The sequence below is a fragment of the Cygnus atratus genome, chromosome 15 (genome assembly GCF_013377495.2).
Source record: "Cygnus atratus isolate AKBS03 ecotype Queensland, Australia chromosome 15, CAtr_DNAZoo_HiC_assembly, whole genome shotgun sequence".
Lineage (NCBI taxonomy): Eukaryota > Metazoa > Chordata > Aves > Anseriformes > Anatidae > Cygnus > Cygnus atratus.
The window spans coordinates 13506042-13521153 of record NC_066376.1 but is presented as its reverse complement, the minus strand read 5'-3'; the positions used below and the strand labels follow the sequence as shown (position 1 = coordinate 13521153).

At 59.1% G+C, this 15112-nt stretch overlaps 1 protein-coding gene across 1 annotated transcript in view; it reads left to right on the top strand.

Moving 5' to 3' along the window:
- The first annotated feature begins 5610 nt into the window (after window positions 1-5610).
- The window catches only part of LOC118249259 (syntaxin-binding protein 4-like), a 40732-nt gene continuing 31230 nt past the window's right edge, over window positions 5611-15112 (top strand). Inside the window, 1 exon segment of the mRNA XM_050713906.1 lies at window positions 5611-5675. Coding sequence (XP_050569863.1) covers window positions 5611-5675 — 65 coding nt within the window.

Here is a 15112-nt window from a genome sequence, read left to right as displayed (position 1 = left end):
TGTGATGAGCTGCGTGGGGTCTCTGCAGGTGGGGACACCACCACTGCCCGGGCCCCTGGCTGAGCCTGGATCGTGCTGGCTGTGTCCTTCCTCCTCCTCTTCCTCCTCCTCCTCCTCCTGGGAGAGGTGCCGGGCTGTGGGGCCGAAAACAGGCCTGGAGAAGGACCTACCTGCACCAAGGAGCAGATCAGGTTTTCCCTATTTATTTTTAATTTTTAATATTTTGGGGGGATTTGCCAAGTGCTGCCTGTGGTTCGTTCAGAGGCTGGGACCATCTCCGTGCCCAGCCAGGCAGTGCCCAGGTCCCCTGCCGCAGCTCCCACCCTGAACCAAGGGGGAGGAGAGGTGGCAGTCACCCAGTCCTCCAGCTTGTGTTTAACCACATGAAGTCCTGCCTGCATTTATTTGCTCTAGAAATGCTTTCTGGTGCTCGTGCTTTTGCACCCCTGACATTATGCAGCGATGCATCCACGCGGGGAGCAGTCTCTCCTCTCCCAGCTCTCCCCTGCCAGCCACGAGCCCCCCGGAGACCCCTCCGTCTTAAACCAAGGGTGTCCTTAAACCACGAGGGCTCCTACACCTTCAGCAGAGCCAGGGGAAATGCCTTTGCCTACCGGAGGGTTCTTGCACTGCATCTCCTCCTTGCCTCCTGCGCCAGCTCCGCAGCGCTAATCCTCCTAATCTCCCCACATCTCTGGCGTGGCTCATTTTTGTGTGCGAATGCCCTTGAGAGCCGCAAAATTGCAGCTGCTCGGTGAAACGGTGGGCGGCGAGAAACTCCGCCGGAGTGGAAAGCTGGGGCTTGTGTAAACTGCCCCGGTGTTTTGCCTTCGTGCTGGCTCGGGATCAGAGGTGCTGCACAAAGCCGCACCACACGGCGCGTGGTGGGGACGGGCTCCCAGCCCACTGCTCTGCCTGTCCTCTGCCTGCGCCGCTCACCTGGGCTCGGCAGAGCTGAGCTTCACGTGAGACCCGCGGTTTGGGGTGCTCACAGCTCTAGCAATCATTTTTGATGCCTTGGACCAAGCTCTGCCAGCAGGGACACACAACGCGCCTGCTGCTTTGCCTGCTCCACGCTGCCTCCGGATGGTGCCAGGCGCAGCACGAGCTGCCCAAGCACGGCACCCCCCGTGCCGAGGTTTCATCCCCAAGAGGCTTTTCACCCATCAAAACACAGCGTTTATTTTGCAAACGAGCCTTTCTGCTGCTTTGCTGATGCACTGGCCCCCGCTGAGCCCCGTGCCCCACCAGCTCCCAGTGCCAGCCCCAGTGTTAGGAGCAGGTGACACCAGTAGGACAAAATTGGAGCTGGTGATGCCAAAGGGGGGCACCGGGGATGTGCTCACACTCAGGAAGGCTTTGCTGCTCCCCGGGGTCCTGGTGAGAGCCAAAGGCAGAACAAGGAAAATCCCCCAAAGCCCCTTGAGCATCGAGGAGCTGGGGACAGGGCTTGGTCCCTGCCACGCCGCGGGGCAGGTTGAAACACGCAGCGAGCGCCTCGGTGGGGGCAGCGGCGTGGCACTATTGACTTAACCGGGGTGAGAAGCTCCTGAGCCACCGCCGCGGGAGGGGAGCGGGAGAGGAGCACGTTTTGTGCAATGCGATTGCATTTTTTGGCAAGCCCTTTTCCGGAGCGGCTCCCACGCCCTGCCGAGCCCTCGCCTCTCCACCCTGCACCGTGCCCAGCACCGCCAGCCCTGGATGAGGGTGCGGGGTGGGCACCAGCCCCCCGAAATTGGGGCTTGGTTGGGACAGGTGGCTCCTGGCTGCCTCTGTCTGGTCCCGGGCTGACACACCAGTGCCAGGACTGCCCGTCCCACTGCATCCCACCCCATTTCATCCCGTCCTGCCCCATCCCATGCAAGCACATCCGTGGCTAATTTGGGAAAGGATTGGGTCTCAGGGGCTTCAAGCCAGCAGCGAAGCATAGTGGCAGTGGCTTTTCCCTCCCTGTGCACCCCAAAAGTCTCTGTGGCCCCAGCATGTCCTGAGGTGCTGAGGCATTTCAGGGACCCAGCTCCCTCACAGAGACGCTCAGCCCTGGGGGGCTTTTCGGTGGTGTTTCCCAATTCAGAGTTTTCTCCGAGGCTGAAGGACTTCGCTTAGGATGAGGAGGTAGGGGCCAAAATATTTGGAAATTTCTTCCAAAGGCTGAGGCACTCGGTGGAACAAAACAAACATTCGGATCAGCCAAAAACCTAATTTATTTTCTGGGTGGAAATTTTTGACAGCCCTGCTCGGAGGAGCCAGCCGAGCCATTTTGTGTCTTTGGGGTTGCAGGGAGTTCCCGTGCAGGGTTGCAGGGCACCGGGACACCTCCGTGCTGCTGCTTCCTCCTGCCGGCTCCCACCTGGGCAGGAATGCGGCCGGTCCCGTTCCTCACTGGCCCAGCATGGGGCGAAACCTCGCTCAGCCCCCTTAGAGGCTGCTTTTGCTCCAAAATCACTCCCCAGCCCGGCTGCTCTGAGCCTCCCACAGGGCTCGCGGCCCCGAGCTGATGTGGTGCCCGCAGGAGCAAGCTCGGGGATTTATCAAGCTGCAAGAAGCAAATAAAATGAAACAAGTGCATCGCTCCCGTGTGAAGCAAAGCTCCTGCCCTGGCAGCGTGGGTGGTGGTGGGAAGTGGCTTTTTCTGGTTTGAGCCAAAGTGTCACCACGAGAGTTAAATATTGAACAAACATGAATCAAAAGCGAACGCTATCAGCCAAGAAAAACAAAGCAGCGTGTGTAGCTGTGGCTCTGACTCATTTGGCTTGAAAATGCAGCCGGGAATAAATTACATTTGTCTCTTCCTTGCCCTCTCGGAAAGGAGCAAGGGACCCACCTTGTCACCCGAGCACACTGGGGTGGTGGCTTTGGGTGCAGGGGGACCAGAGGGTGCTGGTGCCACCCGTGCCAGGCACCAAGCGGGCTCTGAGGAGGGGTTGGGGGCTTCTGCACTGGGCTGCGGCCTGAGAGGGGGATGCATGAGGACCTGGGGGGGGGGGGAAATGACTCCGTTTGTGGGGACCCTCGTGTCCCCTCTGTGTGGTGCTGCAGCCCCAGACCCCGGGGGTGAGCCCTGTGCCTCTGAGCCCTGCAGAAGATGCTGGAAAGGTCAGGCCTTTGATGTAAAAGCTGGGAATTTCCGGGGTGTATGTTTGCATCTGTGTAAATATGCACACGGGGTGCACCCACGAGCAGCTGCCTCTGATGGGCGAGGGAGGTAACGCTCAGCTTCTGCCACAGAGGAAGCGCTCGGCGGACGGGGCAGGGCAGCACTTTGCTCCCCTGCATGTTTTGGGGGGGCTGTGGGTGGGACGCATCCATGGGGCACCCCTGCGGGCACCCTGCGAGGAGGCAGGTGGAAGTGCTGCTCCAGGACACCGGGTGCCTTGGACCACTGGCACCAGGGCATGACCTCAGTGGCGTCGCCGTCCCCACGGCCTCTGGGTGCTGCCCATCCCAGGGGGGGTGACACTGCCTTCGACAATCCTGACGGGCGAGCTGGGGAGGCCAGCCCCGTCCCAAGCGGCTGCAGCACCCCGACACCCGCTGCGCCCGCCCGCCGAACCGCGCTCCGAGCGGTTTCGGCAAACCCTGCTGCCATCGCCCATCCCCTCCCAGCTGCAGGAACCGGTCCCGTGGAGCATGCCCGGCACCGCCCGGCCCCAAATTGCGACAGCCCTGGGAGCGGCCGCTCACCCCACGCCCTGCCTGGGGTCCCCGGGCTGGAGAGGTCGAGGACCTCAAGCGAACCTTGGGGTGCCCCGATGGTGGCACGGCTGTTCCCTGGGTGCCCACTGCTCCCCATGCTGGTTTGTAGGGTCAGTGTCCACCTGTCTGCCCGCTGCACGTGGGGCTGCGTGAGGCTTGGAGCAAAGCCTGACTTGGCTGTGCAGCTGGTGGCAAGGGGACTGTCCCCGGGATGTCCCTGCCAGCACAAGGGGGCTGTCCCCAGGACGTCCCTGCCAGCTTGGGGAAGCGTTGCAGAGGGATGGCCCTGGGCAGGGTGGAAAATCCCAGGGCAGGTCTTAAGCATTGCCAGGTTGGGTTGGCAGTGAGCAGCCCAGAAGAAGACAATTCTTTGCACTTCTCATGGCCTGGCATGTTTTTTTGTTTGTTTGTTTGTTTTTTAACCAAAAGCTTCTCCCTCCATCTCCTGGCTGCAGGATCTGGGCCAGTGTCAGGGTGACACCATGTCCCGCTGGGGACACTGCATGCCGGGCAGAGACACAGGGCACGGGGCATAACTCGGGGCCAGGTGTGGTGCCTCTCACCCAGAAACTTCGGGGAGGTTTCCTCTGTGGGTGTAACCCAGGGCACCCCACTGACCTCCCACCCACGAGGGTGACGTGGTGACAAAGCCCTGGCGGTGGTGGCTGTCCTGGGCGGGGGATGCACCCTGCCAGAGCACCTGTCACCGAGCCGGGAGCTGTCAGGCAAGAAGGCTTTTGGCTCGGGCACATCCTGCACAGTCACCCGAAAAGGATGCTGAGCGGGACAAGCCTTTAATTCGCCGTCTTCTTCCGAGCTGCATCGATAGCGCCCGAGAGCAGCACCCGCAGGCTCTCCCCAGGCGCGGGCGCATCGCAGGGACCAGCAGCTGCGTTTCCCAGCCCCGGGACTTGCCTGGTCCCGGCCCACGCTGCCCTGGGCTGGGCTGGCTGCACCTCCCTGCTGGAGGGAGAGGAGCAAAATACCTGCAAGAGCATCAGGTGGCACGGGGATTCTCATTTGGGTCTTCTCTGCCTCCCTGAACGTGGTGAGGGAAGGCTGTCCGTCTGTCCTGCTGTCTGTCCGTCTGACCTGCAGCACAGCGCAGCTCCCACCTGCCTGCTTTGGCTCACTCCCAGGACTTTCCTTCCAGTCCCAGGGTGTTTGCTTCCTCATTTACAACCTGACAACCTTTAACAGGGGGAAAAAACATGCAACAATTGTGCCCTGAATAATATAGGTATTGTTATTTTATTTTTTTTCGGCGGTGCCTGGGAAGGAGGTGCTGGGTGCACGCATCTGCAGCGCAGCCCTAATGCAGCTCAGGGATGCCTACAATCGGCTTTAAGGAGCTCGGCGTGCTGAGCACCGTGTGAAACACCGGGTGCCGGCAGTGTAATTACAATGACTGCGCAGCCAAGTGTGCAGCGAAGAGGGGAGCGAGCTGGGGGGGCAGCAAAATGCATCCTGCCCGGCTTCTGCAGCGCAGGGGTCCTGGCACCCACCCTGTGCTTATGCTGCACGTGGAGATGCTCGCCGTGCCGTGCCATGCTATGCCAAACCATGCCGTGCCATGCTAGACCATGTCAAACCATGCCGTGCCATGCTGCTCATGCCATATCATGCCATGCCGTGCCGTGCCGTGCCACGCCATGCCATGCTGAGCACCTCAGACCCTGGGGAGCCCTCGGGGGGGCTCGGAGCTGCTGGGATCAGCAGCAGCTGTGGGCAGGGGAGTGGGAGGCATCAGCGGGGTTTATCAGGGGGGAGCTGGCAGAGGGGCGATCACATGGCCGCCCGCCTGGGATTAGATGTGGCCGGCAGCAGCTGGGAGCCGTGCCGAGCACCCGGCCGCCGGCGCTCTGAGCCCATGGCCCCGGGCAGCGGGAGCCGGCAGCCCTAGGGCCCCGGATGATGTCCTACCTGCAGCCCCCTGGCCGCGACCTGGAGCACTTCGATGGGCTTTCCCTCATCTACTGGTAAGCACAGGGCTGCGCTTGTAGGTCTTAGGGAGCAGCGTTAAGCCCATGCGGGGATGCGCTCGGTGACCTCGTGGCTTTTTAGGGTTTAATTCCATTTATTTTGGTGGTGGGAGCCCCTCTCCAGAGGGCAGAGGGTTGCACAGGGACTCTGAAGCCATGGGGCTAGGGCAGGACCAGAGCCTCAGCACCTAGGGGTGACGCTGCCCCTGGGCACCCAGCGGCCGGCACCAGGTGAGGCCGGCACCAGGTGAGGCCGGCACCAGGTGAGGCCGGCACCAGGTGAGGCCGGCACCAGGTGAGGCCGGCACCAGTGAGGGCAGGGAGGGGATTTATTTTGCATGCAGCAGCTGGGGGGGAGCACCTGGGGCTGTTTGCAGATGCTGTGGATGCTCTTGCTCCTGTTGTAGTCCCAGCACTGGGGTTTCCCATCCAGATGCTTCCTCTCCGTACCTGTGGTGCCAAGCTCGGAGGGAGTGCGTCCGTCCTGTGCTGCTCCGTGGGGCAGGTCAGCATCGGTGGCACGGGCAGGGCTGGGGGTGGCAGCGACAGCCCCAAATGTTGGGCGGAGGGGGCAGAGCTGCAGTGCTCCCCCTCCAAAGAAAGGGGCAGGGGCTCCAGGCAGGTGGCAGGTGCAGGATCTGAGCCTGGTGCTGGGCTGGGTGCGGGGGCCGGGAGGTGGCGGCTGCGGATGTCTATGTAGGGCAGCCGGGAGCCAGCGGGAGCGCCACTGCAGCCAGGGCCAGGGTTCAGATCGTGCAGCTTTAGCCGATTAACTGGGGGGTCAGTGGGCCGGATCCAGACCAGCAGGGACTTGCTGGGCTCTTGGGGCCACCCCGAGCTCCTGTGCGGGCTTCCCAGGCTGCTCAAGCCCAGGTGTCCCCCGTGGGGATGGAGAGCCTGCAGGCACCTGGGACCGTGGATGTTTCTGGGGCACGAGCCGTCTCCTGCTGAAGGAGGTTATTGAGGTGAGGGATGAGAGGTGCTGGGGGTGCATGGGGTGGCAGCACCCCGTGGGGGACGTGGGTGGGCTGGTGAGGGCAGCGCCTTGGGGTGATGGCTCCTTCTCCCCCAGGAGGCTCTCTGGGGCACTGTGCAGGAGCTGATGCTTCCCTGCTGCTTTTGGGTGTAGAAAAGGCAGAATCCGTTGCTGGTTGGAAGGTGGTAACACGGGACGGGCTTGACCTTGCAGGGCGAGTCTGGGTGAGCGCTGCCGCCTTGGTGCCACCCCTGGGTTCAGAGAGAATGGGGCTGCAGTGGGGTGGGGAGCTCGGGGCAGCACAGCTCCCCCCCTCCCACAGCACCCCCGGCTCTGTGGGACATCTGGGCCCATCAAGATCAAAATTATTTTAATTTGACGTTCTTCAATCAAAAGCTGTCTTTTACACAAGAAATCTGCTCGTGCATTGGGGTCTGGGTCCAAACCTTCCCCAGCTTCGTGCCCCTGGCCGTGGGGAGCTGTGCATGGGGCCGGACCCTGCGTGTGACGGGCTCCAGCTGCGTGGGGCCGGGGCCAGGCTGTCAGGCTCTGCAGCGAGCAGATGGCGGGGAGATAACACCTCCCCAGCCCACCGATAAATATGGCCGCTGATTAAAAGATTAATTTTGCAGAGTTTGGAATAGGGATTTGATAAACATGGTGTGGTGGTGGGACGTCAGCCGGCACGGTGACGGCCCCGGCAGCTCCTCTCTCAGCTCCCTGACCTGGTGCTGATGCTGCTGGCATCTCCCACTTGTCTTTGTTCCTCCAGGGGAAGCGAGGGGCTGTAAGCGAGCCTTGCTAAAGGGTTTTTGTGCTGGATCAGGTTTTGTGTTTGACCACAGGGATGCTTGAGGATGGAGCCAAGCCCTCTGCAAGCTGCTGTTGGCAGCACGGAGCTGCCAGGGCTGCATCTCCACCAGCGTCTGTTGCAATCCAGGCTCGGTGGCATGACCCGCACAAGGGGAATCTCTTCCCAAAGGCTTTGCTTTCCCATCTCTCAGCAGCCAGCTGCTTCCCTCCCCTCTTTATTTCTCTCTTCTTCCTTGGGGGTGCGTTGGGGTTCACTCAGGCTGGTTTCCTGCCGTCCTCCCCCGATTCATTTCCTTCTCCTCCGCACCAGGGGGGCGGTGGCAGTGCTTCACCGCCCGCTCGGCCACCAGCATCCTTCCCCTGCTAATAAGTTTATAACCAGTCCAATCCTATGACCGAGGGGATTTAGCAAGGCAGGGAGGCTCATAATCCCGTTAACCCTTTGCAGGTCCCATTCGCCTGCTGTGGAGTGGCTGAAGGGTTCCTGCTGGCCTCTGCTTTGCCTCCCAGCTAAAGCTTGGGCAAACCTGGGGGGGGGGGGGGGGTTCTTCCTCTGAAATTCAGTGCGTTGAGATGCAGCAGGGCTCGTGATTTCCCATGAGCATGTGGGTTTGGGGCGGTGAGCTGGTCCTCAAGCACAGGCTGTGCTTTGCAGCACAAATCCCCGTGCTCCCATCCAGGGGAGCAGCCCATCCTTGTCCCGTGGGTGGTGAGGAAGAGGAAGGAAGGCAGGCAGGCTGCCACACCTGCTGCAGTGACAGCGGGGTGAGCTCGTTGGAGCCTCGCGGCATGCATCCCGCTGGCTGGCCGGTGCCTGCGGGCTGGAGCAGGTGCTGGGAGGCCCCGACACAAACATCTTCCCCAGGAAAGCTTCGCCAGACCAGGCGGGACCTGGCTGCTGCCTGGAACAGCCTCTCCCTAATTGCTGCAGGACGCGGTAATTAGAGAGACCTTTTTGCCCTTCCCTCCACCGAAGCGCTTTGAAGCAGCACGGGGAGAGCTGTATGGCCATGGGGGGAGCTCTGCCCGTGATCGAGTCCTTCTGGCCTCTCCAGGCCTGCAACCCCCCCCCGGGTGGGAGCCCAGGGGATGTTCTCCTTGTCAGCTGGAGCCAAGCCCAGGGTCTGTCCTCCCGGTGGTGCCTGGCTGCAGCCGCACCTCGGGCAGCATCAGCGCAGGGGGCTGCCTGTGGGCACACGTGCTCGGGGAGAGGAGCATCCCCCCAAAATGCCCAACCTGCGCTGGCTCGCTGCTTGTCTTCAGGTGGGATCAGCTCCCTCCAGAAGCCCCTGTCCATAGAGGGGAACATAAGGGAGAGTTCACCGAGATGAATCCCTTGTGCTGAAAAGAAACCCGCCGGCCAAGAAGGGTGCGGATGAGTGGGGTGAAGTTCAGGGGAGGGTGGCAGAAGCAGCTGAAGACCTGAGAAGCTGGGCTAGCAGGGGAGCTGCCCCTCCATCTGCCCTCGGTCTGGGGGCTGGTGCTGGCTATATTCCCCTGGGGGATGGGGGGTTTTCCTCCTCAAAGGCTGAGGCAACACATCCCGCCTGGGCTTAAGGCTCTTCCTTCAGCAAGCAGTGAAACGTCCTCGGTTTTAGGAACTGCTTGCTTCGCCATCTCTGGACAAACAAGCAGGCTTTGATTCCGACAGGGATGGGCTTGGTGAACGGCAACCCAGCACCACTGGGCTGGGCACAGGGCTGTGATGGAAGCAGAAGCTGCCCCCAGCAGCCCCCCGGGACCACCTCCCTGCCCTGTGCCCTGGGGCAGGGGATGGAGGAGCCCTGGGGTCTGCCGGGCAATGGGATGGAGAGGTTGGTGTGAAACCTGGGCTTGGGGAGCTGTGTCACCACGCCGAGCTGGCGGCAGCCCTCTGGCATCCTCCCTGTGCTGGTGGGTGGCTGGGAGCTGTGTGGTGCCACACAGGGGGCTGCAGGTCCCTGGGGCAGTGGGAGCCGTCACTGCCCTCCCAGTGTGCGGTGGGGTCACCGCAGCCCCGGCTGGGACATTGCATGGATGCCACCGTGTGAGTCCTGCCATTGAGGAAATCCTTCACCCTTTTGGTCACGAGCATGTCTTTGTGGAATGCTGCAGCTCCAAAAGCACCCCCAGCTTCTTCCCAGTCTGCTGCTTTAGAGCACTGGGATTTTTAGCTGCTGGTTGGATCTTGGACTGCCTGGGGCCATGCTGGGGCACCCAGCGGGGAGGCTCCTGGTTTGGGGTGGCAGGGGCACCCAGCACCGGGGGCTGCTTGCAGCTGGGGAGGTTGGGTGCTTCTCCACCAGTAACTTTGGCAGCGTGTTTCTGTTCAGGCTTGTCTGTGAACATCCCTGATTTCTCTGAGTTTGTTCAGAACAGCTCCAGGGGCAATATTTATGAAAATGGTGTGGGCAATGCTGTGACTATGGGCAGCGTGCTATTGCTTCTCAACTTTACAGCAGCTGATTATCTCCTTTTTGTTTGATTTGTTATCACCACTTTGTAGCCGATCCTGCAAGCAACACGGTTGTTGTCTAATCAGATGCAAGCTCCTCATCAGCCCACGCTAATGTTGTTTTGTCATGAAACAAATGTTGGATCTTCATTAAGCAAGAGCCTGATAGCACCTCCTCTGGGGAGCTGCCCAAGCATCCCTCGCTCCCACGGTGGCTCCTGGGCTTGGTGGGATGCGGATCCCACCACGGGCTGCCCTCTCCCATGTCAGACCTTCTTACTGCTGACTCCTGGAGACCAAAGCCCTTGGACTTCGCTGCTGCTGAAGGACAGCTTTCTGCCTCTCTTTAATTCCCACCCACACAAACCTGCTTGGATCCCGTCCCTCTGCTAAGCCCTGCAGCGAGGCTCCCTGCTGGCTTGGTGACCTGTCCCCAGGTCTGGCACCTTTGTGCCCTCTCCTTGTCCTGTCCCCAGGCTGACCTGGCCGCAGGACGGGGTGGCTGCAGCCCAGGTTTGGGGTGCCACCACCCACATCCCGCTCCCTTCTGCCCCTCCTGCCACGTCGCGTCCTCCAGGTGCTCGCGCTGGGCAGGGAAGGGAGGAGACAGAAGGGAGAAATGTAGAAGGGTCTCAGTGCCCATGTGCTGCTTTTCCAGAAGGTCCTCCTCAAAATGCAGAGGAGAGGTGGATAACAAATAGCAGAGGATGGCATCTGCTCATGATTTTCCAGTAGGTGGAAAAGAAATTCTCACTGGTTTTGTTGCATCCCCAACCAACGCCTTCCATCTTGCAGATCCTAACGGTGCTTTCTGCAGCGACAGGGCTGAAATCTGCCCTGGGCAGCAGAGGGAGACCCTCGAGGCAGCTCGTTCCCCTCTGGCGGCATGCTGCTGGGCCAGGGGCAGGGAGGGTTGCATCACTGATATTTAGGAAAAAATCCAAGGACTTTAAAACTTAAAATGTGCTGTCAAGAAAACTGAGGATGGAGAGAAGCAGAAGAGAGAGAGCATCCTTCCCACAGAGCCTGCAGGCCTTCATGAAGGGACCTAAAAGGTCTGCCTTGAAAGTCGAGGAGCTGGTGACATCAAAACCTGGAAGTCCAGAGGTGCTGGGTTCCTGCAGGCGCTGTTCTCTTGTAGTCTGGGCAGGAGGGGCGAGGAGGGGCTTGCATGATGAGGACAAGCTGCTTCTGCTGATCATTGTGCTTGTTGCAGCGATCCTCTTCTGCTCTTTTTTTCTTTTTTCCTGATGCCTTGGAGAAGGTGTGAGGGCTGGAGGCAGTGGGGAAGGTGCAGGGCACAGCCAGCCCCCCCTTTGTGTCCTTGTCCCTGCAGGAGGTGGTGGCACTGCCTGGGACAGGGCTCTCGCAGCTGAGGCTGTGTCCTGTGCTTCTCCCCAGCCTTCCCCATCGTCACCTGTTAGAAAAATGCATCAGGAACGTGCTTGACTTGTGCTGGGTTTTGCCCTCGGTGTTTTTTGTCTTGTGGCCCTGCTCTAAGACTTATTTTTGCTTCCACTCTGCTTCAGCCACTCCCGCTTTTACATGCAAGCGTTAATTAAAGCTGATGGATATATCTTCACTCAACTTTGGATATTATTATTATTATTAATTTAATTTTTTTAGCAAAAAGCTTTTATATAGCAATAATCAATGCCACCAAAACTCACTTTCTCTAGCAGGAGACTAAAACGTGGATGTTAAGCACACATTTATAGGCTGTCTGGCCCTGCGATGTTGGTTTGTACTGAATTCATGCTCCTTCCATTCACCCGCTTATTGAGAAATGTGAGTTCTTCCTGGGATCAGAAGCTTGGGCTGTTCTGGGATGCTCAGCTGGGTCTGAGCTGAGGGAAGAGCTTGAGCGTGTGGTGCGTCCCTTTTGCCAGCGGGGTGTTTGCCTTCAGCACCAGTGATACGGAGCAGGATCGGGACCCTTGGGCACGCTGTACATGGCTTATAAATCTTTTCTGAATGGGAGCAAAAGTCTTAAACTAAAAAACTTCTGAAGCTATTCTGTTGTGATTTAGGGCTGACTTCTCCTCTGGATAGGACAGATGTTAACCGGCAGGAGCAGCATCAGAGCCTGGTGATTTTCTCAGCACCAGCCTGTTTTGGAGGAAGCGAGGGCCTGAGGGCTTGGAGATAAAACTGAGCGCTGGTCTTCTCCTGGTTGGGCTGCAGCTCGTTGCAGTGCCCAGCCCAGCTGGTACGATGCTTCGGGAAGGAGAGGGGTGGCTTTGGGTGCCGCTGGTGGCACTGGGCAGTCTGGTGATGGCTGCTGAAGGATTTGGTTGTGAAGCTGCTGAGCATCCCAGCCCCAAACACGTGCACACACAGGGGTCTGCTCAGCGCTGCAGACACTGCCCCCAGTGCTTATGCCACCCCTTTGCCTCGTCAGCATTGATTTAGTCCAACTCAGACTGTGAGCCAAAGGGTTAATTCTGTGAATCAGTTCATTAGAGAAGTCTCAGAAGACCTCCTAAGGCTGCACAAAACAAGGTGCACATTAAGTTGGCGGGGTTTGGAAGCAGTCTTGTACTGAGACAGGAGGGCCACCGGTGCCCACCGTTGGTGTCACCTCAGGAGGGCGGCAGATCCGGGGCTGCTCAGGCACCAGCTGGGCTGCCAAAAAGTCCTGCATGGGGCAGGCACCGTACTGGGGTGCTGTTGGCCCCCCAGGAGCTGTGTACTGGTGTGGGACAGCTCCCCATGGACGGGGAACGGGCCTGGATGCAGGGCGGCAGTGCTGCAAGGAGCTGAATTCCTGTGTCTGCCCTGCCACAAAACCTGGCTGTCCTAGGCCGAGTGCTTTAGGGTCAGAGACAGGCACGGAGACCTTAGTGGGATGGGTGGGCTGGTGTCTTTCTGAGCAGCAGGGTGGGAGGAGACCCCCATGGAGACCACCCTTGGGTGCTCTGTACCCTGGGCCAGGTCTGAGGGGTGATGTGGGGGCATCGCCATGCCGCTGGGCAGCCCTGTCGGGCTCCCAGTCCCTGGCCCTAGGGCAGACTGGGAAACAGCACCGTGCTTCGGCCCCTCTGCTCCTGGTCCCTCTGGCTGAAGCCTTTACACAGGTGTGGGGTGAGCACTTTGCCCTGGAGGGGTGCCCATGAGCAAATGCGTGTTGCCAGACGTGGCTGTTTGGTGTCCAGTAGGCATTCTTTAGCTGCAAGAGCAGAACTTGGATAAACAAATTAAATTTCTAGAGTGCTTCAGCAACCAAAGGTCTACTCTGGATTTTTAATGTCTCACATGAACTCCCCAAGATGGAAGTAATTTAAAAAACAAAAATAAAACAGCAATTAAAACACAGGAAAGCCTTTCACCATTGTCATTGTTCTGCAAGTTCACTGACCTTGCCCAGCAAGGCAGCACGCAGCCCTAGTGAGGGCTCCTGCCCATCAGATTCATCCTCATGCTTGGGAGAAGTAACATCCAACAGCACTGGGTCCAAACAAACATTTGGCAAAGAGTCTGCAGCCCTAAACAAACACATCTGTATCAGGTCCACAGCTGAGCTGGACTGATGTGCACTGATGTTCAGTTAACGAGGTCTGGTCCAATTAAGGAGGCTGGCCAGGAGCGTGCAGAGACGCTGTGGGGCAGCGTGGGGAAGACCACATTAATGGAGGTGGGCTGTCCCAGGGGTGCAGGACGTGTGCTGTCCCACCAGCCCTGGTGCTCATGGCCCAGGAGGACACGTTCCCATGTCCCACCTTTGGGGTCACCCCGCTGTGGCTGGGGGGCACAAGGGGAAACGGGGCAGAAGAGGCTGTTTAAGGACAGGTCCTGCTTCTGACCTCCTGATGGCCAGCGGAACAGCTCAACTCACCTCGCGTTAAGTAGGAAATGCTGTGGGCTGGAAAAGATGCAAAAGGAAAAAAAAAAAACACAACTAAACCCCTGAGTGCTACAGTCTGTTATTGCTTCCAAAGCTTCGCTAAGGATTTTAAGTCTTTAGGGATGCCAAGGATGCGTGTCCTGCGCTGATCGCTGCCTTTCATCCCTGGAGGGAATGTTCCCGGAAGACGAACAATAGGATGTATCCAAACAATGATCCCATTGTTTTAATTCTGTGTGGGGAGCCCGGCTGGGGTGGCTCGCTGCCCCTGTGCTCAGGAAGGCGCTCGCAATAGGCAGCATTGGCTCTGCTTGGCTTGCATAAGCTTTAATCTAAAGTTGGAGATGTTTTTAGCTGATCTGTGTTAATGTTGGGTGGAATTAACATGCGTACAGGGTGACCATGTGACCCCTGCCCTCCCCATTTCGCGTCGTTTTAACGGATTCCTGCCAAATCGAGGCGGCTGGGCTGGGCTGCCGCCACCAGCAAGATGCCTGCTGTCTCCGTGCTCTACAAGGGAGCCATCATCATCAGCAGGTGACGGCACATAGAGGGCCGGGGTGGGGATGGGGGGGGGGTCCCAGGCTTCTCCCAGCACGGGGCTGGGGCTCGTGGGACGGAGGACAAGGTTTGGTGGCACCGGTAGGCACCCGTTCCACTGCCACCTCTACCCTCGCCCTGCCTTTCAGCCCGGCTTGAGCTGTTTCTCTTTGCTCGTGGCAGAGTTTTCCTTGAGATTCACGCTGAAAATCCCAGGGGGTGGCTGGAGCAGGGCTGGGCTGGCTCCCTGGGAATCCCAAACACCATTTTCTGGCAGAGCAATGGGGCCATATGTCTGTCTTGTCTCCTGAACAGGTGAAACGTGGGAATATCTAGGGGGTTGGTTTTTAACGTGGATAAAAAGCTTCCAGCCCAAGCTGCAGAGGTGGGCGTTACTGCCCATGGTTGGATGTTGTGAGTGGTGTTTTGTACGGCTGGTAAGAGCAGTCTGTGAGGTTCCATCCCTTTTTGCTGGGCTCAGAGGAATGCGTCGTGCTCCGCTTCACCATCCCTCCTCAGCTGCACCCAGTGAAGATCTGGGACCCGATTTTGTTTCAGAAACTCTTTTTCCTCTTGCAAATTAAATTCCAGAATGAGGAGTGTTTTCGGAGACCCCTGCCTGTCTCCGGGCTTGTCGTGCCAAGGTCTTCTGGTCCTCCTGGGATGACCCCATGGAGGAGGAGCCATGCCTGGAGTGGGGCTTCCCTGAAGCTGGGTTTCATTAAACCAGACTTAAAAACCGATAGAAGGGAGTGGAGGGAGATTGGCACAGAGCAGCTGGGACGTGACTTGGTGTGGGGGAAGCAAAGGTTTGAGTTGCTCTCTTG